The sequence below is a fragment of the Gobius niger genome (genome assembly GCF_951799975.1).
Source record: "Gobius niger genome assembly, chromosome: 24".
Taxonomy (NCBI): domain Eukaryota; kingdom Metazoa; phylum Chordata; class Actinopteri; order Gobiiformes; family Gobiidae; genus Gobius; species Gobius niger.
The window spans coordinates 16,029,030-16,054,029 of NC_136875.1; the positions used below are offsets into that span (position 1 = coordinate 16,029,030).

Sequence of the window (25,000 nt, forward strand, 5' to 3'; positions counted from 1 at the left end):
TGGATTTTTGTCCTTTTCTGTTGGATTTTTGTCATTTTTTGTTGGATTTTTGTCTTTTTTTTGCTGGATTTTAGTCATTTTTTTGCTGAATTTTTGTCTTTTTTTTGCTGGATTTTTGTCTTTTTTTTGTTGGGTATTTAACTCATTTTAGTAACTTTTTTGTCATTTTTTGTCACATTTTTGTAACTTTTTTTGTCACATTTTTGCCACTTTTGCATTAATTTTTCGTCACATTTTTGTCACATTTTTGTCATTTTTTTTGGTCATTTTTGTCAATTTTTTCGTCACTTTTTTGTCACATTTTTTGTCATTTTTTGGTCATTTTTGGTCATTTTTTGTCAATTTTTTCGTCAATTTTTTATCACATTTTTGTCACTTTTCGTCACTTTTTTGTCACATTTTTGTCATTTTTTTGGTCTTTTTTTGGTCATTTTTGGTCAATTTTTTGTAATTTTTTCGTCAAATTTTTATCACATTTTTGTAATTTTTCGTCACTTTTTTTGTCACATTTTTTGGTCATATTTTGTCCATTTCTTGTGACATTTTTGTGATATTTTTGCCACTTTTTCATACATGTTTCGTCACATTCCCGAACTCTATTGTCAGAGATCTGGAGAAAGTACAGGACTCTGCACACCCTCCTTTAACACTGACACAGCTAAACTTAATGTCTTCTTCTTCTTCTTCTTCTTCTTCTTCTTCTTCTTCTCTGATGACATTCATATCGCTGTTACTGCCCCGTTACATCATCGTAATGAACTCAATCACCCCGGTTTCTGCTTCAGCTCCGGTAAAACCTTCTCCTCAGGCCCAGATGTTCCTCCACAGCTGCCTCACAGAAACGCACTTCGTCTTTTTTCCTCTTTAATTCGTGAAACTTAAACGCCTCCGACACAACAGCGCCCGTTAAAAACACTTTCCCGCGATGACAACCGTTAGGACCGCCTGTTCCCGCGAGAGTGCGGCGTCAGCGAGAGCACAGAAGTGATATTTACCCGACACAGAGGCTGAAAGTCGGTGAAATGTGGAGTTAAATCCGCCGCTCGAGTCGCTGCTTCGGCACAAGTGTAACGACAGAGTAATGATAGTAATGGCGGCGGCCGTTTGTTTACAGCGCGCACGTTACGCCCCCCCCCCCCCGCGCGCTCATTGGACCGGACCGCGCGCGTGGCCTCGGGTACGTCATCACGCAACGAACAAAAACAGCGGAAAAACTACAGAGCTACGTTTTTTTTTTTTTTTTACACGAAATAAATAATGATGAAAATTAATAAATACGTCTTTATTGTGACGTTATTGTCGCTTTTTTGTAAAAAAAAAAAAAAAAAAAAATACGACTAATAATAAATTAAATATTGTTTGCCGTACATGGGGCTCTGGCATCGACGACTAAATGAATCGTACTTTTAAATCACATCGTCGCTGTTCATTCAGGCCAGTGTTAATTTTATTTTAGTTTAAGTCTTTTGACTAAAATGTAATTTAATTTTAGTCGAGATTTAGTAAAAAAAAAATAAACGTTTAAATTTTAGTCTAGTTTTAGTCGACTAAAATTGCATGTCAGTTTAGTCGACTAAATTTAAGACTAATTTATAAAATTAATTATAATCATATTTAATCAGAGCCGGTGCTGGCCCTTCTGGGGCCCTAAGCAAAAATCCACACAGGGGCCCTACAGTAGCGTCCCATGGCTATTCGACGAAGAGAGAATCCATTTATGGTCAAAACAGTTCCACTGTTCCAGGGCAGAAGCAGAACATACAGACCTCAATTCAGGCCCCGCCCCCTGTGTGAGGACCACTAACCACTAAGCCACTGTGAGACTGGTATTTAGGACGACTACTAGTCTATTTCCCTTTTTAAAATAGTAAATGGCAAATGGTCCCATTCTCTCACCTCTGGTCCCTGACCCACAGATTGGGAACCGCTGATTTAAAACTAACTGAAACCTGCTCCTGACGGTTGTTTCAGTCTGACCACTGAGAATTAGTCTGAGTAACACTGTGCACATTCAGAGAACCAGAGTTACTGTAAGTAACTGTGCTCATGAGAACCATTGGATTCAACTCAACATAAAGGCCAAGAACGGCTTTACTCTCGTCTTGTCGTAAACTACTGTCCGGATACTCCAGACTCACCAGACACAATAAGAAGAGAGTTTAAATGAGAGCGAAGCCCAGAGCTGCAGCCCAGAGTCCGCACAGAGAAAACATGAGAGCAGCGCTCGGGACACAGGAGACAGACGCCGAGCGGGACACGAGCGGAGAAGCACTCGCGCTTTGGAAGAGACAAGGGGAAGGCGGTCGGTCTCTCCTGCTCATTCACTTCACCAGACTGCTCCGTGTTGGTGTTATATGTGGCGCAGTAGGCGGAGAGTGAGTGCGCGCTGGAAGAGCCTGTCCCGTAACAAAACGCTGATTAATCAGTGAAACAACACCGTAGTTTGACTGAGACGCGGGGCCCTTGCGGCTGCGGGGGCCCTACGCACCTTGCGTAGTCTGCATATAGGAAGAACCGGCTCTGTATTTAATCATGGTCCTCGACTCCATGGAGCTGCTTCCACATGAATAAAGCACAAACCTGTTCATTTGGCAGTGAATTTAAATGATCTGAGGCTCTTTCAGACGCTCAATAGAAGTCTGGATGATTTTAGTCTCTCCTTTTCATTTTTTATTTAGTCTTATTTTAGTCGACTCAAATATCTGGACATTTTAGTCACAGTTTTAGTCTCATGAGAAACTTTTAATTTAGTTTTAGTCCAATTTTAGTCACAAAAATATCACTTTGACTAAAATTAAGACTGTAGCTGTAGCTCCACAGACAGAGATTTGTTGGTTTCTTCACATTAACGTGTGATTTTACTCTTATCTTCATGAGCAATGATTACAATACATAAAAATGCCGCTGTCAGTTGTTTTTCATGTCCATCCTGAGTCGAGATACTCAGATATTGCTGGGTTGCAGGTGACATCACAGCATTCTTAAGGACTATTATATAGAGGAAACATATTTGTGTCTTTGAGGACATTTTTGGTCTTGTACAAAGAGCTCATGGACCCAGTGACTGATATTAATGATCACTTTTTCTAATTCATACATTTTCTTTTTAGCTACAACTTGTGAAAGTGTGATTCTGTTAATAGGAAACACTGGCTCCTCCCCCTCGCTGGGTCCGATGACATCATCATATTCTAGAACCTGCAACCCAGCAATTGTTACATGTTGTAGTACTTCATGATTCTACTGCAGTATTCATGATGTCATCGGAAGAGCTTAGGCTCAAGCGTCCTCCCCCCAAACTCAAACCACGGCCCCATGAAGCCCCCGGACCCGGATCGTGTCGTATTTTCACACTTTGGAAACGGAAATAGTCAAAGTGACCTTCACACATTTGCTCAGAGCCCGATTTAAACACGAAAGCTGGAGGAGGATAAATTCAGGACTGACAGGTGGTTTTTAAATGTGCCTCATTCTGGACCAGGTCTAGAACATACAATACTTATTTTATCAATGAGAGTGAATGATTTGAACTGATTCCACAACAACAACAAAGCACATGTACAGTCATCAAAGAGTCTAGAGCTGTTTCTTTTCCTACGGCTCAGGCACTTGGTCCTATTTTTAGTCCAAACCAAACCCTCAAAATAGCTCCTGCACAGAGTCAGCAGAGAGAGTGTATAGACCCACAGCTCTCTTTAAGATAAAGCTTTGTAATGGTTCACTCGTCTTATTAAATGTTGCAAACGAGGATTAGGCGGCTGCATATATGAAGAAAAAAAACACCTAACCCCCAAAAAATTGCTACAGAAGGTTTTTCAATGGTTTTCTGTAGTATCAGGTGTGCTCATTAACATACTAAAAGTCTACCAAAATCTGACCACTGGAAAGGTCAAATTTTCAAGATGGCGTCCAAGAGGGTGGCGAGATCCTCCTTTATTATTCATTCATTTTGGTTCTAACCCCATGTTCTGGGTGTCTGGGAATCCAATGGGCTTGTTCAAGTTGTAGTCACATGATCACATAATTGTGAAATAGAAATCGTGGACAAATAGTCTATATATTAATCTCTACGACATTTACTCGCGAAGATATTCACTAAAGTCGGCGAGGCGAGCGACCATGGTAGACCTGACATAGGGCTGTGCAATTAATCGAAATTCGATTACGATTTCGATTACAACAGTAAACGATTACAAAATTAGCATAATCGCAAAAAATCGATTATAATATTTTTTTTTTCAATTATTATTATTTTTTTTCAATTTTTATTTAAAAAAAAAAAAAATAATATTTTTTTTGATTTTTGTCACTTTTTTGATGGATTTTTTGTCATTTTTTTGCTGGATTTTTGTCTTTTTTTAATGGATTTTTGTCTTTTTTTAATGGATTTTTGTCATTTTTTTGATGGATTTTTGTCATTGTTTTGATGGATTTTTGTCATTTTTTTTGATGGATTTTTGTCACTTTTTTGATGGATTTTTGTCATTTTTTTGATGGATTTTTGTCACTTTTTTGATGGATTTTTGTCATTTTTTTGATGGATTTTTGTCATTTTTTTATGGATTTTTGTCATTTTTTTGCTGGATTTTTGTCATTTTTTTTATGGATTTTTGTCATTTTTTTGATGGATTTTTGTCATTTTTTTGATGGATTTTTGTCACTTTTTTGATGGATTTTTGTCACTTTTTTGATGGATTTTTGTCACTTTTTTGATGGATTTTTGTCATTTTTTTGATGGATTTTTGTCTTTTTTCTGCTGGATTTTTGTCACTTTTTTTATGGATTTTTGTCATTTTTTTGATGGATTTTTGTCATTTTTTTATGGATTTTTGTCATTTTTTTGCTGGATTTTTGTCACTTTTTTGATGGATTTTTGTCATTTTTTTGATGGATTTTGTCATTTTTTGATGGATTTTTGTCTTTTTTCTGCTGGATTTTTGTCACTTTTTTGAAGGATTTTTTTAAAGGCAACAAATAATCGTTTGAATAATCGTCATTTCAATCATGACAAAAATAATCGTGATTATTATTTTTTCAATAATCGAGCAGCCCTACCCTGACATGGTGGACCTGGAAGGAAAAAAGAAAGAAAATATTGAACCCGATCCGCATTTTTTAGTACTAGACTAGCGCTATCTATATTACCAAGGTTTAATTGGCATCTTTATTTCAAATGACCCCGACTGAGGTAAGAGGTACCCCAGCCCCAGGTAACCCCAGGTAACCCCAGGTAACCCCAGGTAACCCCAGGTAACCCCAGGTAACCCCAGGTAACCCCAGGTAACCCCAGGTAACCGCTCATTCCGGATCAACCCGCGCATCACTGGCTCCCGCACTGGCAAAAGATCTATTTCCACACCTAAGACTAATGTTAATATATAGAGTATTTGTCCACGATTTCTATTTCCCAATCATGTGATCATGTGACTACAATTTGAACAAGCCCATTGGATTCCTAGACGCCCAAAACATGGGGTTAGAACCAAAATGACTTGTCTAGGATGAATAATAAAGGAGGATCTCGCCACCCTCTTGGACGCCATCTTGAAAATTTGACCTTTCCAGTGGTCAGATTTTGGTAGACTTTTAGTATGTTAATAAGCACAAGTGATACTACAGAAAACCATTGAAAAACCTTCTGTAGCAATTTTTTTGGGGTCAAACCATATATAGTGTCTGACTAAAATAACTTATTTTATGTCGTTTTAAAGCAGGACAACGTTAAGGAAGCCGCTAAATTAAAATGTTACTTTTGTCCAAACTCATTCCTAACTTCACGAACATCCCATTCAAAGGGACGAGTTTATTTCACAGCTTTAGCGTCACTTTTCAGGGTCACGGGAAAACTCACTGAAAGGTCATGACTTTGATAGAAATGCTTCATAATTCAGGGTTTATACAGGCAGAAGCAAGTCAAATTTAGTATAAATAATATAAAAAATGTACAGTGAACTTGCATTTATAATAAACTTAGATTTAGTGCCAGTTTGAATCTAATTTAATGCTTTTTAATGATTTAAAGCCTTGATTTTAAACCTCTTAAACCCTGTAATGAGGCGAGCAGTGTTTTCCCCACAATAGTCTGAGCTCACACTAAACTAAAGGAGGAGGAGAAGTTCCATTACAGGCCCTTTAACCAAGTTATAAACCAGAGAAACAGTCGAGGTTCAGGTCAGTGTTCGGATTAAGTGATGTTATTTCAGCCACTCCTGCTTTTGTTTCTGTTCAAAAGGACCAAACAAGAATAATAAAGAACAGGAAGAGCCTGCGGGTTGACTGGACGGGCTTAAGTCCACGTTTGGCTGTAGAACATACTGTTAATAGACTAGCAATGAATGAATGAATAGTTTTTATTATTGTGTCTTGAAAACAAATTTGAAAACTACCCTGATGGGTTTATTAGCCGCTTACTGCACTTTCTTCAGTTCAACTTCACTCAAATCTAACGGCTTCCTGACTGGAGCTCACAGCCAATAGGCCAGTGTTGGTTGTTGCTGTGTTTTTGTGGCTCTTTTTGTGTTTTTTTCATATGTTTTTACTGCGTTTTTGTTGCTTTTTTGTTGTGTTTATGTTATTGTCTTTTTTGTGTTTTCGTTGCTGTTTTCGCTTTGTTCCAGAAGCTTTTAGATTTGGGAAAGGTTAGTGCGAGATGTTCTGCTCCGGAGGGACAGTCTGCTGTGAAAACGTGAGATATCATGACACAAATTAAGGTTAGGGCCAGGGTTAACCTCTTAACTCCCGCCTGAACCCAGAGGACCTTTTTCCTCACGTCATCACTTTTTTTTCCATCATTTTTTTGTGGGGTGTTCAACTCATTTTTGTAACTTTTTTGTAATTTTTTATCACATTTTTGTCCTTTTTTCGTCAATTTTTTAGTCCATTTTTAATACATTTTTTGTCACATTTTGGTCACTTTTTTGTCACTTTTTTGTCATTTTTTTTGTAATTTTTTTGTCATTTTTTGTCATTTTTTGTCATTTTTTTGGTCACTTTTTTGTCACTTTTTTGTCATTTTTTTGTCATTTTTTGTCACATTTTGGTCACTTTTTTGGTCACTTTTTTGTCACTTTTTTGTCACTTTTTTGTCATTTTTTTGTCACATTTTTGTCATTTTTTGTCATTTTTTTGTCACTTTTTTGTCATTTTTTTGTCACATTTTTGTCACTTTTTTGTCACTTTTTTGTCACTTTTTTGTCATTTTTTTGTCACATTTTTGTCATTTTTTTGTCATTTTTTGTCATTTTTTTGTCACATTTTGGTCACTTTTTTGTCACTTTTTTGTCATTTTTTTTGTAATTTTTTTGTCATTTTTTGTCATTTTTTGTCATTTTTTTGGTCACTTTTTTGTCACTTTTTTGTCATTTTTTTGTCATTTTTTGTCACATTTTGGTCACTTTTTTGGTCACTTTTTTGTCACTTTTTTGTCACTTTTTTGTCATTTTTTTGTCACATTTTTGTCATTTTTTGTCATTTTTTTGTCACTTTTTTGTCATTTTTTTGTCACATTTTTGTCACTTTTTTGTCACTTTTTTGTCACTTTTTTGTCATTTTTTTGTCACATTTTTGTCATTTTTTTGTCATTTTTTGTCATTTTTTTGTCACATTTTGGTCACTTTTTTGTCACTTTTTTGTCATTTTTTTGTCACATTTTGGTCACTTTTTTGTCATTTTTTTGTCTTTTTTTTTGTCATTCTTTTGTCACTTTTTTGTCATTTTTTTCGTCATTTATTTGTTATTTTTTTGTCACATTTTTGTCATTTTTTTGTCACATTTTTGTCATTTTTTGTCACATTTTTGTCATTTTTTCGTCATTTATGTGTCAATTTCTTGTGACATTTTTGTGACATTTTTGCCACTTTTTCATAAATTTTTCGTCACATTTCCATCATTGTTTTATTGCTATTTTCACAGCTTTTTTTCCAGAAGCTTTTGGATTGGGGTAAAGCCAAACTGGAGAAAATGTGCTCGGTTCAGGTGGGAGTTAAGGGGTTAACTTTAAGGATTAGGATTATTTGTATTTTTAGACAAACCAACTCATAGATCTATACAAACTCTCAGCAGACGACCTAGCGCTAACCTTTGGGAAACAGGACTAAATGTGTTCGTTTCATGCTGTAAGTCTCTGGTGCCTCCAGATGGCGCTGTAGTCCTGGCGGCGCTGCTTGCCTTCACTTCCGGTAGCACCGGTTTGTCTCTGCGACAGTCACGAATCCGCCTCAAACTGCGGCGCAAACACACGTTTCCCCCCGGCCTGAGGTAAGACACCCCGGCTTCTGTCACAAAACTACCCGCTCCCGCCTTTGCACCAGCGACACGACGTGTTTATTCCCGCGAAAAGGCGAAAAGACGAAAAGGTGAGTGAGACCTGTTAGCATCTGTTAGCATCAACAACGGCTAACTGCTAACCCCAAACCTGCTCTCCTCTTCCTTTTCAATCCGCTTGTGGCCCACGTTAAACATCAGGTCGCTGTGAATACACGTCGGCTGCGTGATTCTGTTGGTTAAATGTGTTTTAATTCACACACGGGCCCATTGTGAGCAGTTAAGGAGTAAAGTGTTATCGTTAGCTTTAGCCTCCAGCTGCTACTTTGTGCCTGAATGCACCTTCACGGACCGGAATGTGGAGCTCCTGCCTGCCCGGGCGGTTCTACTCTAAGCTTTATAGCCTTTTTAACCAGCTCGACTTCTCCTTTCCTCGATACTATCTTCCTTTTTGCAGCAAATCTCCGAAACGCGATGCTAACGCTGGCCTTTCTGCAGACGAACATACTTGTTAGCGTTCAACAGGAGCATCAGTGTTTTCTTCTGTTAGACACTTGTTTGAAATCTTTGTTATGAGCTTTACTTTCGTCTTTGAGACATATTAGTTTTAGGAAGTTCCTCTTTGATGAAATATATCAGTGTTTATAGTTTGTTAATCATCTTTTTAAGGCTATTAGCTTTCAGTACGATCGTTTATTCACATTGACTTTTTTTTCATGTGTCAGACTGATGACTAATCCTGTGCTTGGTGCTTTTTATCCTCCTGTAAATCTACACCATGAATGAGAATATCGGACATTTTTAATTAAAACAAAGCTCTATCTAATACTTGTTATAAATACTTGCTGTTTGCAGTTTTCTCACATGCTCTAAACGTGTTTTAACCTCTTAACCCCCGCCTTAACCGAGCATATTCTAGTTCGGCTTTACCCGAATCTAAAAGCTTCTCGACTGGAGCTTTCCTCCTCTTGTTGCAGTTTTGATTGATGTATCGGGTCAATATTAGGGATTTTACAATGTTGGTTGGAGCTGAGTCGGGGCAAAGCTCTCGATTTACCGATCGATCTACGTTCCCGCCTTCACCTATGGTCATGTGACCCTCACCTATGGTCATGTGATCCTCACCTATGGTCATGTGATCCTCACCTATGGTCATGTGATCCTCACCTATGGTCATGTGATCCTCACCTATGGTCATGTGATCTGGGTAATGAAGGACAACATCGCGAATACAAGCGGCCGAAATGAGTTTCCTTCGCAGGGTGGCTGGGCGCACCCTCCGAGATCGGGTGAGGAGCTCAGTTACCCGGGAGGAGCTCGGAGTAGAGTCGCTGCTCCTTCACGTAGAAAGGAGCAGCTGAGGAGGCTCGGGCATCTGTTCCGGATACCTCCTGGTCGCCTCCCGCGGGAGGTGTTCCAGGCATGTCCTAGTGGGACAAGGCCTCGTGGACCCAGGACACGGTGGTGGGACATTGGCTGTTTCCCAATGTCCAGGATCCTCGGCGTCTCGACCACTTCGGACGTCATTTGCGTCATTACGGCGCCGCCAAGTGGTTCCATTTCACCTGGACCACTCGCCCCCTCACAGCTCGACTCCTCCGTTTGGCTCATTTACGAAGGATACAGCAGTGGATCCTCCGCTGCCTCGGAGAGCTGAAATTACCCATGATGCACTGCAGCATAGTTTCTTTTTTCTTTTCTCGCAAAACTTTATTAGTTTGAACTCACTTTAAAAAAAGTTTTGTTCCACATAAACAGTTTCCTGGCCTCTGTTATTCATAAAACAGTTGTTTTAATGAGCATAGATTGACACGTGACCTGACGCAGCCGCTCCGGAGGCCGTTCCATTTGAGCTCAAAGGCGGCGGAGAGAGAGAGGACACTCTGGAGGAGCCGCCACCGAGGACGTCAACGAAGTGGCCAAACGGAGGACGGATCCTTGCAATTGAGAAACAGCCTATGTCTCTGTGGCCTGGTGTGGCCTCGGGGTCAGAACAGCTGGAGGAGGTGTGGCCTCGGGGTCAGAACAGCTGGAGGAGGTGTGGCCTCGGGGTCAGAACATCTGGAGGAGGTGTGGCCTCGGGGTCAGAACATCTGGAGGAGGTGTGGCCTCGGGGTCAGAACAGCTGGAGGAGGTGTGGCCTCGGGGTCAGAACAGCTGGAGGAGGTGTGTGTGGATCGGGAGGTTTGGGCATCTCTGCTGACACTGCTGCCCCCGCGACCCGGATAAAGAAGAAGAAAATGGATGGACAATATTGCTCATCGGCCGATCTAGCAGTGATATCTCCGGGACTGAAAGGGATAATGACTTCCCGTCCCATCACGACTCCCTCGACCTCAGGGGAACAGAGAGACATCACAATGCAAATTGGTTTTCTACAAGTAAAGTTTCAGTCATATGGACATGCTGTACAGAACCTGGAGAATTTAATCACCAAGTTAGTTTTAACATCCGTCATAGTATTTTTGATCGCTGAGCAAAATGCCTCCACTAGCAACAGTATGCTAACGCTAATGACAGCTAATCAAAGCTGTGACAGAAACTATGATTGAATCACTTAAAGCACATGTGTCAAACAGACACCAGATCCGGCTACAGTCAAGTTGGGGCTTTCAGCAAATCAGCACTATTTTAAAAACATAGCTCATTATTTCACGGTGCGACCTGCCGTGGGAGCGGAGTTTCGCCCCAAATGAGGTCGTCTTAAAGTGATTGGGACAAGGCCTTGTGGAAGAGCCAGGACACGGTGGTGGGACTATGTCTCCGAGCTGGCCTGGTGCCGCCTCGGGGTCAGAACAGCTGGAGGAGGTGTGGGATCGGGAAGTCTGGGCGTCTTTGCTGAGTCTGCTGCCTTCGCGACCCGGCCCCGGATAAAGAAGAAGAAAATGGATGGACTTAAAGTGATAAATATCCCATATCGGTCGACCCCTAGTTTTGATGCTTTTTGTCACTTTTGCGCCATGTTTTTGTGGCATCATCACAGTTACATTACACAAACTGTGGCAAAGAAGCAACTTAAGTTCTGTAGGTCTTAGCTTTCAAATGAGGCGTAACACTGGCCTACAGGCGGTCCAGTCGAGAAGCTTTTAGATGTGGAAAATGCGCTCGGTAAAGGTTAAGAGGTTAAAGATGCGAATAGACAGGGTTCCCAAACTCTGGAACTGTTTTCAAACCGCCTGTAAAACACTTCTGTTTGCTCTGGCGTTCGATTCACGCTGAGCTGCATTTGGACTCTATCTTGTCTTATTTACTCTCCATTTTTATAATATTGTCTTTTTGCCTTGTATGTGACGCACGTTGGACACCCAGCGTTGTCATAAATGTGCTATACAAATAAAGATGACGTTACCTTCTTAGGACTAGCCTGGCCAGCCAGCGCCTCGTACGAGTCACAGTGTTCCAACACCGAGCTGAAGAACTTCTCTCATCTCTGGTTAACATGTAGTTCTTTCCTTTGCCAGCTCTGAAGTTACGTTATTCTGGTGTTTTTCAGCAAAACCAGCATCAATCTATTAATTTTCCCTTCATACGGTAACTCTTCGTCGTTCCTGCTCCAACTAATGAGGTGTTCCTTCAGTGACTCTGGCTGGACAGGCTAGTGAAAAGGTTTGGTCTTTCCCTTGTCGTAAACTGAACTTCCACATGAACATGGTTCTCTTCGTAACTCGCCTTTGGGGTTTGTTCTGGGCTTCACTTCGTCATTTTCTACCTTTTTTACAAACCGAGCTATGTTTACGCTGCACTCTTTAAGGTAATGTTAAAGGCGTCTGCTTTTCCTCCTCTTGTTCAACACTTTCCCTGCTACATCCTGTTCTGAAACGGCTCTTCTTATTGTCTTCATTGTGTTTCAGCGTCAAGTGGAAATAGAGGAATCTTCTGCTTTGAGAACGAGAAGAGGACTTTTGCTTTAGCTTATCCGCGTCTTGCGTTCGAAGCCCGTAATGGCTCAGAAACCGGGCGGCTTCGCGGCGGGTCGCGGCTTAATGTCCGCAGCGAAGACCTTGAACTTCGGCTCTGGTCGCGGGGGTGGCGCGGGTCGGGGGCGCGGCCAGGAGAAGGCGGGCGGGTCGCAGCAGCAGCAGCAGCAGGTGGGGTCGTCGGATCACCTGAGCAGCACCTCCTTGAAGCTGTTCTCCAGCCTGGGCCTGTCCCCCTCCGACCTGGACGCGCTGGCTCAGATCCCCGAGGACCAGATCTCGGTGGAGACGCTGCCGCACATTCTGAGGCAGCTCAAGAACCGCAAGAGCCACGAGGGCTTCTCCGACTGGGACGAGCCGATGGACAGGGAGTCGCGAGAGCGGGACTACCCTTACAGACAGGTACGGGGCGACAGAGGAAAGTGCAGTTAGGAAGAGCCACGACTTAAAGAGGGGGATCTTACAAAACCCACCTTATATACCTTTCTTTACGGTCACGGTTCACCCTCCTTCAGCTTCGTAGAGCTCACAACGGAGCTGGTCCCTGATTCGACAGCATCAGTCGTGTAGGAATCAGGGTTTTCTCTAACGCTTCGCTCAAAATTGATAGAAACCGAGGCTGCGCCGATGGAGAGGGGGCTCCTATGGACACGAAGTGCACAGTCACAGGTTTGCTTCGAGAAAAAGCCGGAAGTTTCACTCTGTGGGAGCATTAAAGCTGCTGATGCGCTTTGGAGATAAACTTTACATTCTTGCTTCCTTTGGAGCAGACAGGGCGCGGCTCACGACCCGCCATTAGGGCTGCACGACTTTGACAAAAAAACGAATTACGATTTATGGCGATTCGATTTCAATATTTCATAATAAATATAGTCTATATATAAATGTATTTTTTCATATGATTGAACATCAAACTGCAGATAAGCTTCTAGAACTGTTGTTAAAGGCATTAGAGAGGATTTTCTGAGTTTAACTGAGTTCCCAGATACAACTAAAATGACTTTTGAATTGATCGATGGCACTCTTGTAATTATGGTTCCCAAAAACAAAATAATTAATATCCATAAACTGTGACCGTAGTGGGGCCTGGAAAACATTAGCCAATCGACTTTGTCACCTTTCCAAAGTCGATTGGCTACTGGTTTGTCAATCAAACATTTAGCCCCAAGCACGTTACTTACGTCGGCTCCAAGCGTAGCTCTCACGCAGTTTGGCCGCAGTCCGCCATTACGCCGAGGACGACGGATACACAATCACCTAGTTCTGTACTCCTGGTATTTAGAATGATTTCAGAAATGGCAGAAAAGAACCCTGAAAAACCCAACCGACAAAGAAAGCCACTGTTTGAGGCGGTTGAAAGGAAGAGAGAAACTGCGAGAAGGGTGAAGGTGCAAAAGAATCTTAAAACGGATGCTCTGGTCGCTAAACTTCTGCTGGACAGGTACATTCTGTTGAGTAAGTGCTGTACTTAGCTTTTTAAGAAACATGTGAAGTAGAAAACTCAAAGTTGTATGTTTACAACAAAGTGAATGCAACGGCGGAGGCGTGTCTTACGTAGGAGGCTAATGCGAAGGAGGGGGCTCTGACGCACTATTCAAACACACACAAACAGCCGCTGGACAAATCTTAGACCGCAGAATCTTCTCTAATGCCTTTAAACATCCTGGTGCTCAGGAAGATTTCAGCTTCATCAGCAACAAATCTGCATTTAATGGAGTTCTCAGAAAAACATGCTTAGTTTTAATCATAAGTAAATGTGGTGCTCACACACAATCACAAACTGCAAAACACTGCTGTTCATGAAAATCCACCTCATATTCACGTCATTTATTGCTTTAAAGACGTTCCATGTAGATACAGTTTAATGCAATGCTAAGCGCTTCGGTGATCGGCTTTTTTTTGACCACCTCAACCCGCTCCGCGAACAAACGAGTGCGCGACACGACCAAAACATCGTTTCGATCCGTGAGAGTAGTTTTCCGTTTGCACTGCTCGAAAACTAACATGATTCTTCTGCCGTGACCTCTGGTGAAGGAAGCGAGGCTCGGTCATTCTGATTGGAGAACATGAGGTTCAGTAATTGCAGTAGCTAAAGCCTCAGTTTCGATTCGATAAAGGTCGTGCAGCTGTAGTCGAATTTCTGAAGCACAAATTCATCAAGTTAATTTGATTAATCACCAGCCTTGATTCGGCTCGATCAAAATCAGTCCAAAAATCCATCTGCCCAGCTTTAGATGAATTCAATCTAGAGCTATTTTCTAGCCACCATGATATAACTACAGCTCTAGCTTCCTCAGCATGATGCCCCTCTTTAACGCAGCCCTTTCCTCGTTGGGTCCAGACCCTTGAGAAGCTTTAGTTAACGCCACGTTCTGAGCCCGTCGTTCTTCCCTCTAACTCTCATCACACTGACACCCAGGAGTCCGCCCAGAGCCATAGCTTCGGCCTAAACTTTGGCGCCTCCGGGGACTTCTCCTCGCGCCGGGACTTCGGGATGGCGCCCTCGTCTGACTCTGCGGGGTACATGCAGGGGCGCGTGGGGCAGCCGTCCCAGAGCCAAGTGGAGGACTTCGTGGGACTGAACCCGGCCCGGTTTCCGCACTTGTGCTCGCTCTGCGACTTTGACGTTCACTCCATCCTGGTGAGTACCGCCTCCCGAAGGTCTCCAGTCCTTTCTTTACTTCTGACCACTTTCAGTAAAGGTCCCATAACATGCTTTCGTCAGGGGTTTCTACGGCCCTCTGGTCTCGTTATCCACACGCCGGGTCCGGAGACTTTTTGAGCTTTTAACCACAAATAACAGACCTGGAGTTGTACATAGTTCACTTCACTCAGGCACTTTCTGAGTTATCCTCTTCACTTTTTCAGTTTTCTTACTGCTGAACTCCCATCTGAATTTCTTGAATAAATCTGATCTGGTTTTATTTTGTTCTTCAAAAATTATTGGGAAAAGCTCTAATTTGTTCTTATTAAATGCTTTGCATCTTTAGCTGCTTTAGAGTCAGATGTTTATACTGTGCTGGGCTCTAGCCTCCAGGGGAAACTATTTACAGACTGGATTTGGCCCCTGAGCATCAGGTTAAACACTGCCTTATATATTAAGTTACTGCCGTCACATTTGTGCAGGACAAAGCACCAACAATGTTAAAACGGCCTTTAGAAGACAGGAAACGTGACTGTACAGTTGGCTTTGGTAACGGTTAATTTTGTTGAGAATTTGAAGAGAAACGGCTCCATATCCAATGCTAGCTGATGCATGTAAATGAATGGGAGCCGCTAAGCTAAGCCAGAGAAATGCATGGGCAGCTAAGCTAACTTTGGCCACTAAGCAAATTCTACTTTTTCATTTAACGACTGCTCCTTTCAATCTGCTCCATCAGGATCAGATCCTACACTTCCACAATGGATACATTTAGTTTAAGAACTTTGTTCAGGGTTTAAGTGAATGAGTTTTGGGTTCTTTGCTGCAGGAGGAGGAGGAGCTGCTCAAATGAATACCTAGCTTCGATACAACTTTAAGAATCGATTTAGTATCAAGGAATTGTTTTTTGACCGCCCTACTCGCCCTACTTCTTAATCCTGTCCAGCATCTCACTCCTGTCTTTTCTTTACATAGACATTTATTCCAAATCTTAAAAATATAAAAGCCTCAAACCGGGTGTGTCCATTGTTCTGAAATCATGGGATTATTCTGGAATGGCATAAATGTGGGCGCTTTAACTTCCTCCTGAATCACTGTAACATGACGTTGTGTGTCTTTATTGTACAGGGCGCTCCCCTTGTGCTAAAAAGCAGCTCTTTCGCTCTGCTTCACTTTATCCACATCTTTCTGAAGGTCATGTTTTATCCAGGTTCAGCTTGGCGGCGTCTCTACTGTAACACAGGAGTCTGCAGGTTTTCTTTGTGCTTCACAGATCGTCTTCCTCATCAAAAGTCCAGGACTAAAGCTCCACTTTCTACAAGTCCTAGAGTTGTGCATCCGATCTGACCTAACAGTTTGTTTTTTAGCTTCTCCTCTGGGAAATTCTGGCCCGAGCCCTGGCGTTTCCCAACAGCTGTAATACATCTTTCAGTTCTTACGTTTAGCAACTTGTATAGGATCAACTTAAAACACCATTTTTCGGTGGCGTTCGCTTCATCTTTATTTTCTTCTCGACAGAACCAAAATATGAAACTTTTCTCACCCTCTTGTAAAACAAAAGTCCAGTTTCGTTGACTTTAAACCAAGCTTTTCTGTGGTTTGTTTCTGAATCCATCATTAGATCCTACAGTATTTTAAATGTTCAAAGTCTATTTTAATCCAATCCTCCTCCGAATTACGCTTGATCGTTCTTTTTTACTTCAAAACTCTGCACCTTTACATCAATATATTTTTAAATTCATGGTCTATTTGTGATGTTCACTTTGCGGTGCCAGTCCCTAGCCTGGATAAATGTAGATGACCGTGTCAGGAGTCCTTTACTTTGGGCCCCCGTCTTTCCCGATCGTCTTTCTCTGGAGAACCCTTTGTCCGAGTCTTCGATCATAACTGTCCACGAGGTTTAATCTGTGTGAAGTTGGAGAGTGACTTGAAGGTCGGTCTGAACACGCAAAGCAAAAGTAAATCATGAGCTTTTTCTGACTTGGAAGAAGACCCAGGTAAACCGTCACTGCTGTGTTCCTGAAGTCCTGTTGTAGTTGTAGGTCGTTATTGCAGTGTTTGTAGTAATGTCTGTGGTGTCTCTCAGGAGTGGAACCAGCACATCAACGGCCTCCGACATGTGGAGAACAGACGAGTGCTGCTCAACCTGTGAGTGTTTGTTCTACACCGAGCTGATTAAGCCCTATGGTGCAACAAAACACGGCTCAGTTACCTCTGGGTTTCTGTGTATCATTTTTACTCTTTCACTACTGACACTGCTGCAACAGGTCGGCCGCACATACAAATTAAATATGGTTCCTGAAAAATGGGTTCTTTTGCCCTTTTCATCACTCTGAAAAAGAGAATATTAGGGAAAGGAACGCGGGAAAAGAGTTGTAAAAAAAAAAGAGCCATAAAAGGAAAAAGCAAGGACAAACGGGCGGAAGAAATGGCACAAGAGAAGGTGAAGAAAAAGGCAAATTGGCAAAAGAAAAGGCGAGGGAGTGAAGTATGGGTGACTGAAGTAAGGATGACCGAAAGAAAGAGCGTGGGTGAAGCTAGGGACAAAAGAAAAGACAGACGAAGTAAGGTGCAAAGTCTGAAATAACGAACAAGTAAAAAGAGTGAAAGATCAGTAGCGAGAGTCAAATATCAAGGGCCGTCGATCAAGGGCCAACGATCCGACTGTCGAGGGCCAACGATCCGACTGTCGAGGGCCAACGGTCCGACTGTCGAGGGCCAACGGTCCAGGTATCGAAGGCCAACGATCAAGGTATCGAAGGCAACGATCCGACTGTCGAGGGCCAACCATCCAGGTATCGAAGGCCAACGATCCAGGTATCGAAGGCAACGATCCGACTGTCGAGGGCCAACGATCCAGGTATCGAAGGCCAACGATCCGACTGTCGAGGGCCAACGGTCCGACTGTCGAGGGCCAACGATCCAGGTATCGAAGGCCAATTATCCGACTGTCGAAGGCCAATTATCCGACTGTCGAAGGCCAATTATCCGACTGTCGAGGGCCAACGGTCCGACTGTCGAGGGCCAACGATCCAGGTATCGAAGGCCAATTATCCGACTGTCGAAGGCCAATTATCCGACTGTCGAGGGCCAACGGTCCGACTGTCGAGGGCCAACGATCCGCCTGTCGAGGGCCAACGATCCAGGCATCGAAGGCCAACGATCCGACTGTCGAGGGCCAACGATCCAGGTATCGAAGGCCAATTATCCGACTGTCGAAGGCCAACGATCCGACTGTCGAGGGCCAACGGTCCGACTGTCGAAGGCCAACGATCCGACTGTCGAGGGCCAACGATCCGACTGTCGAGGGCCAACGATCCGACTGTCGAGGGCCAACGATCCGACTGTCGAGGGCCAACGGTCCAGGTATCGAAGGCCAACGATCCGACTGTCGAGGGCCAACGGTCCAGGTATCGAAGGCCAACAATCCGACTGTCGAGGGCCAACGGTCCGACTGTCGAGGGCCAACAATCCAGGTATCAAAGGCCATCGATCCGACTGTCGAGGGCCAACGGTCCAGGTATCGAAGGCCAACAATCCGACTGTCGAGGGCCAACGGTCCGACTGTCGAGGGCCAACAATCCAGGTATCGAAGGCCAACGATCCGACTGTCGAGGGCCAACGGTCCAGGTATCGAAGGCCAACGATCCGACTGTCGAGGGCCAACGATCCAGGTATCGAAGGCCAACGATCCGACTGTCGAGGGCCAACGATCCAGGTATCGAAGGCAACGATCCGACTGTCGAGGGCCAACGATCCAGGTATCGAAGGCCATCGATCCGACTGTCGAGGGCCAACGGTCCAGGTATCGAAGGCCAACAATCCGACTGTCGAGGGCCAACGATCCAGGTATCGAAGGCCATCGATCCGACTGTCGAGGGCCAACGGTCCAGGTATCGAAGGCCAACAATCCGACTGTCGAGGGCCAACGATCCAGGTATCGAAGGCCATCGATCCGACTGTCGAGGGCCAACGATCCAGGTATCGAAGGCCATCGATCCGACTGTCGAGGGCCAACGATCCAGGTATCGAAGGCCATCGATCCGACTGTCGAGGGCCAACGATCCAGGTATCGAAGGCCATCGATCCGACTGTCGAGGGCCAACGATCCAGGTATCGAAGGCCAACGATCCGACTGTCGAGGGCCAACGATCCAGGTATCGAAGGCCAACGATCCGACTGTCGAGGGCCAACGATCCAGGTATCGAAGGCCATCGATCCGACTGTCGAGGGCCAACGATCCAGGTATCGAAGGCCAACAATCCGACTGTCGAGGGCCAACGATCCAGGTATCGAAGGCCAACGGTCCGACTGTCGAGGGCCAACAATCCAGGTATCAAAGGCCATCGATCCGACTGTCGAGGGCCAACGATCCAGGTATCGAAGGCCAACGATCCGACTGTCGAGGGCCAAAGGTCCGACTGTCGAGGGCCAACGATCCAGGTATCGAAGGCCAACGATCCGACTGTCGAGGGCCAACGGTCCAGCAATCCAGCGATCGAGGGCCAACGAGAATGAGAGGACATATGGTCGATCGAAATGGTGAAAGAGACGATGAAAGTAAGGGTGAAAGGGAGTGAAAAAAGGGGCGAATAAAAGAGTAAACAAAAGATCGGAGGTTTTTGACACCATTCCTGAGAAATAAACAGTATCAAATGTTCCATCTTCTATGTCTTTTAGTCCATTATTTCCTCGATTCCCTCTGAGTCTCTTCTCTCTCGCAGGTATCCAGAATGGGAGCCCCCGATGGCGTCCAACAGAAGGTCTGTTCTTTGCCTCCTCCTTCAGGATTTGATCTGCACACCTTCACATCGTCTCTAACCCGTGTTTTTCTCTTTAGTGGGAGCATGGACTCTCCAAACCTGTCCGCCGGGATCCTGGGCCCTGCTCCCATGTCCTCGCAGGCCTCAGGGATGACCTCGAGCTGGGGTGAGGCCTCTCTCTCAGGGTTTACACAGGGCACGGAAACATAGAGCCTCATGATAATGAAAAGTTAGAATACGGTTACTGATACGATACTGAATCTCGGATTGCCTGATTGTGTCACTTTTTTGCTTTTAGATTGTGAGAGGTTAAATTAAATATGCAGATTCAACTTTTTAGCATCTGTGGCATTAAGATGATATTAAAAAGCATGAATTAAAGGTGCTGAACAAAGCACTAAATGTTTTACTGAATGTCGTTTCTCAGGAGGAGGAGGAGGAGGAGGAGCGTCTTTGTCCGGGATGAACCCACAGGGACAGGTCAGTCTCCTTTAGTACAGTATGAAGAGACTCGTGTTGTAGTGAAGCTGTTCATTTAGTACAGTATGAAGTGACTGGTGTTGTAGCTGTTCCTTTAGTACAGTATGAAGTGACTGGTGTTGTAGTGAAGCTGTTCCTTTACTACAGTATGAAGTGACTGGTGTTGTAGTGAAGCTGTTCCTTTACTACAGTATGAAGTGACTGGTGTTGTAGTGAAGACGTGTTTCCTGTAGCAGAGAAGCCGAGTGGTGGTGGTGAAGTACGAGCGCAAACCTCTCAGCAACAAATCCATCTTCAACTTCGTGGAGCCGTTTGGACGACTGCGAGAGCACCTGCTGCTCAAGAACATGGTACAAATACTTCAAATACTGCAATACTTCAAATACTCATGCTGCTGCTTTTATTTACTGCAAGTTCTCATGCTGCTGGAGGTGAGCAATACATTGTTTTCAAGATATCGAAATGCTGTTTGAAGATGAAGTCGATATTGTACATTTGCATTTCTTCCAATGTCAAGACGTGTGCGGAATAAAGTGGAATGAAATTGTGGGAAGAATTGTGTAAAAATGGGGGGTAAAAGGTGAAGAAAAAACATTACGGGTGTCTTTTTATTTAAGAAATGGGTCAAAAAGGTGACGGGGAAAAAAATGTATTGGGAGAAATGGTGGGACGGATAAAATTGGGGGAGAGTTATCGGCTCAAACCAGTGAATGTTTATAGAACCCAGAGTAATCTGTGCTGTTTTCTTCAGGCGTTTCTGGAGATGAACAGCCACGACGAGGCGCTGGACGTGGTCAACTATTACCAGCAGAACCCTGCGTCTTTAGGAGGAAAACCTCTGGTGTTTGAAATGTCCAAGAGACTCTTTATCCAGGTAAACTATTACCAACAGAACCCAGCGTCTTTAGGAGGAAAACCCCTGGTGTTTGAAATGTCCAAGAGACTCTTTATCCAGGTAAACTATTACCAACAGAACCCGGCGTCTTTAGGAGGAAAACCCCTGGTGTTTGAAATGTCCAAGAGACTCTTTATCCAGGTAAACTATTACCAACAGAACCCTGCGTCTTTAGGAGGAAAACCCCTGGTGTTTGAAATGTTCAGGAGACTCTTTATCCAGGTAAACTATTACCAACAGAACCCGGCGTCTTTAGGAGGAAAACCCCTGGTGTTTGAAATGTTCAGGAGACTCTTTATCCAGGTAAACTATTACCAACAGAACCCTGCGTCTTTAGGAAGAAAACCCCTGGTGTTCGAAATGTCCAAGAGACTCTTTATCCAGGTAAACTATTACCAACAGAACCCTGCGTCTTTAGGAAGAAAACCCCTGGTGTTCGAAATGTCCAAGAGACTCTTTATCCAGGTAAACTATTACCAACAGAACCCTGCGTCTTTAGGAAGAAAACCCCTGGTGTTCGAAATATCCAAGAGACTCTTTATCCAGGTAAACTATTACCAACAGAACCCTGCGTCTTTAGGAAGAAAACCCCTGGTGTTTGAAATGTCCAGGAGACTCTTTATCCAGGTAAACTATTACCAACAGAACCCGGCGTCTTTAGGAAGAAAACCCCTGGTGTTTGAAATGTCCAAGAGGCTCTTTATCCAGGTAAACTATTACCAACAGAACCCTGCGTCTTTAGGAAGAAAACCCCTGGTGTTTGAAATGTCCAGGAGACTCTTTATCCAGGTAAACTATTACCAACAGAACCCTGCGTCTTTAGGAGGAAAACCCCTGGTGTTTGAAATGTCCAAGAGACTCTTTATCCAGGTAATGTCTGCGTTTAGAGGAGACGGGACACTACAGGCTTTGTGTGAGAGGATTGACTCTGAACGCTGAGGGTTTCAGCTGGGATCTGAATGTCATTAAAGCAATAAATTAGATTCACCCTGGCATTTGATATACATTTCTTTGGTGACATTGCTCGACAAAATCAACAATGGCAAACACATTATTTTATCCATTGAAATCTTTTACCTTCCTGCTGCCCGTCCTAAATACTTGATTACTTTGTGTACTACTGGTCAAATATTACTCAGTCAAATGAGCCGAGAGCCGCTCACCTTAAGCACTCGTTCCTGTTCCTCTGTACAGAAGCAGGAGCAGTCCCACCCTGCAGACCGTGGCATGGACCGGCCCATGGACCGCTCCATGGACCGCGGCATGGACCGTGGCATGGACCGCTCCATGGACCGCGGCATGGACCGTGGCATGGACCGCTCAATGGACCGTGGCATGGACCGCTCCATGGACAGACTGATGGACCACCCAATGGACCGCTCAATGGACCACCCAATGGACCACCCCGGGGACCGACCGCTGAACCTGGCGCTGCAGGACGTGAACCCCGGGGGCAGTCAGGTGGTTTACTTCTCCAACCTGCCCCGAGAGGAGGATAAGAAGAGGGACCTGCTGACCATCGCCGGACGCTTCGGGACGGTGGAGAAACACCTCTTCCTGCAAGCAGAGGTAACTTTACTCTTTACTCCGTCTAAACACTGCACCACCGCTCCATCATGACACCGGCTTTGTTACAAACAACTCGGGGGATCAGATCAATGCAGCGTTTGGTTCAGATATCCTCCAGCAGTGGCCACGTGTTATTGTTGCTTCAGTTTATTTAACCTGATCATAGTTTCTGTCCCAGCCTTCATCACCATGTTTTCCAGACTAAGCTGCACTAGTTTGACCGGGGGTGCGACTTTCATATCAAAATATATAGTTGCGCATGTTTGTTATTTTCTGTACCACAAACAGTACTGGGGCACTGGTGAAAAGCAGAGGTTCCTCTAACTGCAGTGAAGAAAACAAAAGAAGCTTATTGTGGGTTTTAAACCTCGATGGCCACAGCGAGAGGAACGAGTTTGCAAATGGGAGCTTGAATAACGTGCTGCCGGGAGGGGCACGGTCACCAGAGTGGCTGGTGCAACTTATAGTCTCTGTCTTCCGCTCAGCTCCTCCACAGTCCTGTGCAGTGGGTGGGAGGTGCTGTCCATGATGGCTTTACCCTCCTGTCCCTCACCTCCTCCACAAAGGGCCCAGTGGAGAGCAGAGGCCACCACGGGGTCATGAAAAGTCCTGAGCAGTCCACCTCCTCAATGACGTGCTCCTCTCCTGTGCGCAGGGCTTCATCCAGCTGGCCTCGCCGCGAGACGCAGAGATGATGGTCAAATACTACAGCATGAACCCCCTGGTGGTCAGAGGGCGCCAGGTCCGCCTCAACATCTGCACCAAATACAAGACGCTCAAGTGAGTCCAAAACCAGGCGCTCATCTCTACATTTACTCACCTTAGTCACGAAGCGTTTTCAGTGATCATGAACAGGCTGATCGTGAAAGTCGTGTTACAGTTGGTAATGAGCCGGCGTGTTCTTGTCCCTCAGCGTGAAGCGCCCGGGTCAGGGACGCAGGTTTGACGACAGAAGGCCCGGCCGCTCCTCCCCGAGTCCCAGGCGCTCCACAAACCGCAGGAGCAGCCCCAGCCCCAGACGGAGCCCCAGCCCCAGACGCTCCTCCTCCAGGAAGACCAGCCCCGGACCCAAGACCAGGTGACGCTTCCACAAGGTCCAAGTGTGTTTGGCCAAAGCGGAGCAGCAGGTCGTCCCTCTCTAAGTGCTTTGTTTCTCTCTCACACAGAACCAGAGAGGAGCGTAAGAAGGAGGAGCGTCCCAAGGCCAAACCGGCGGCCAAACCCGAGAGCAAACCCAAACCCGAGTCTAAACCCGAGTCTAAACCCGAGTCTAAACCCGAGTCTACACCAGAATCTAAACCCGAGTCTGAGACCAAAGAAGATCCACCGAAGGAGAGCGGTGAGGAGACGGAGGAGCCTCTGAACATCAAGCAGGAGGCGGAGTCAGAGGGAGAGGCTGAACCGCACCAGGTCCGTCTGACTTTATTCACCTTTTAATCGTGCTGTTTTCATTGACTTACTCTTCTACTTTATAACTACTGGACTCCAGTTTGTGTCAGGAACTCCTTTCACTCCTGTCCAGCCACAATCTGGATCAGGCTGATTTCTCAGAGTTCCCGATGGCCGTGACTGAGGCGCATTAACCAATCAGAGAAAAGAAGGAAGGAAGTTGTTTAAGGCGAGACACTGCAGGTGAAAGTATTGATGTTTCACGCAGTGGTGGAAGTGGAGATTTTTATCTATTTTTTATCTATCTATCTATCGTCTTTCCCGCGGGTTTTCATTCATAAATATTGACAGATTTGACATCCACGTGTCCTGCTAAGGGGCCCCGTGATGACGCTTTCACCCAAATATGGTGTTTTTCCTCCTACGAGACGCTGGTGCGGAAAAGTGGAAGAACGGGCAAAATGACAAAAAATGACCAAAAAAAAGACAAAAATTTGACAAAATGTGACAAAAATGTGATTAAAAATTGAGGAAAAAAATACAAAAAATGGACAAAAAATGAGATCGAAAATTTGCAAAAAAAAGACAAAAATTTGATGAAAATGTGACAAAAAAATGACAAAATTTGATTAAAAAAATTACGAAAAAGTGACAAAAATGTAATAAAAAATGGACGAAAAAAATACAAAAAATGGACCAAAAATGAGATAGAAAATTGGCAAAAAAAAACGACACAAATTTGAAACATTTTGACAAAAAAATGACAAAAAATGACAAAAAATGACAAAAAAATGACAAAAAAGTGAGAAAACATTGACAAAACATTGACAAAAAATGACAAAAAAAATGACTGAAAAGTTACAAAAATGAGTGACATCCACGTGTCCTGCTAAGGGGCCCCGTGATGACGCTTTCACCCAAATATGGTGTTTTTCCTCCTACGAGACGCTGGAGCGGAAAAGTGGAAGAACGGGCCGAGCATGCGCACTCGCTACAAAACTTCAGGGCTGGTTTTCTCTGAATGAGAGAAGCCGCACTCGGGCAGAGCCTGAGCCCTTATAGAAGCTCCCACAGACTCCACACT

At 44.2% G+C, this 25,000-nt stretch overlaps 1 protein-coding gene across 1 annotated transcript in view; it reads left to right on the plus strand.

The window, feature by feature from the left end:
- The first annotated feature begins 12,182 nt into the window (after window positions 1-12,182).
- matr3l1.2 (matrin 3-like 1.2) overlaps window positions 12,183-25,000 on the plus strand; it is a 24,781-nt gene continuing 11,963 nt past the window's right edge. Inside the window, exons 1-12 of the mRNA XM_079582449.1 lie at window positions 12,183-12,581; window positions 14,599-14,820; window positions 16,907-16,968; window positions 19,545-19,583; window positions 19,661-19,749; window positions 20,014-20,063; window positions 20,297-20,413; window positions 20,815-20,937; window positions 22,153-22,527; window positions 23,183-23,307; window positions 23,441-23,605; window positions 23,694-23,937. Of these exons, the coding sequence (XP_079438575.1) occupies window positions 12,204-12,581; window positions 14,599-14,820; window positions 16,907-16,968; window positions 19,545-19,583; window positions 19,661-19,749; window positions 20,014-20,063; window positions 20,297-20,413; window positions 20,815-20,937; window positions 22,153-22,527; window positions 23,183-23,307; window positions 23,441-23,605; window positions 23,694-23,937 (1,989 nt within the window). The 5' untranslated portion in view covers window positions 12,183-12,203. The remainder of the gene's footprint in view (window positions 12,582-14,598; window positions 14,821-16,906; window positions 16,969-19,544; window positions 19,584-19,660; window positions 19,750-20,013; window positions 20,064-20,296; window positions 20,414-20,814; window positions 20,938-22,152; window positions 22,528-23,182; window positions 23,308-23,440; window positions 23,606-23,693; window positions 23,938-25,000) is intronic.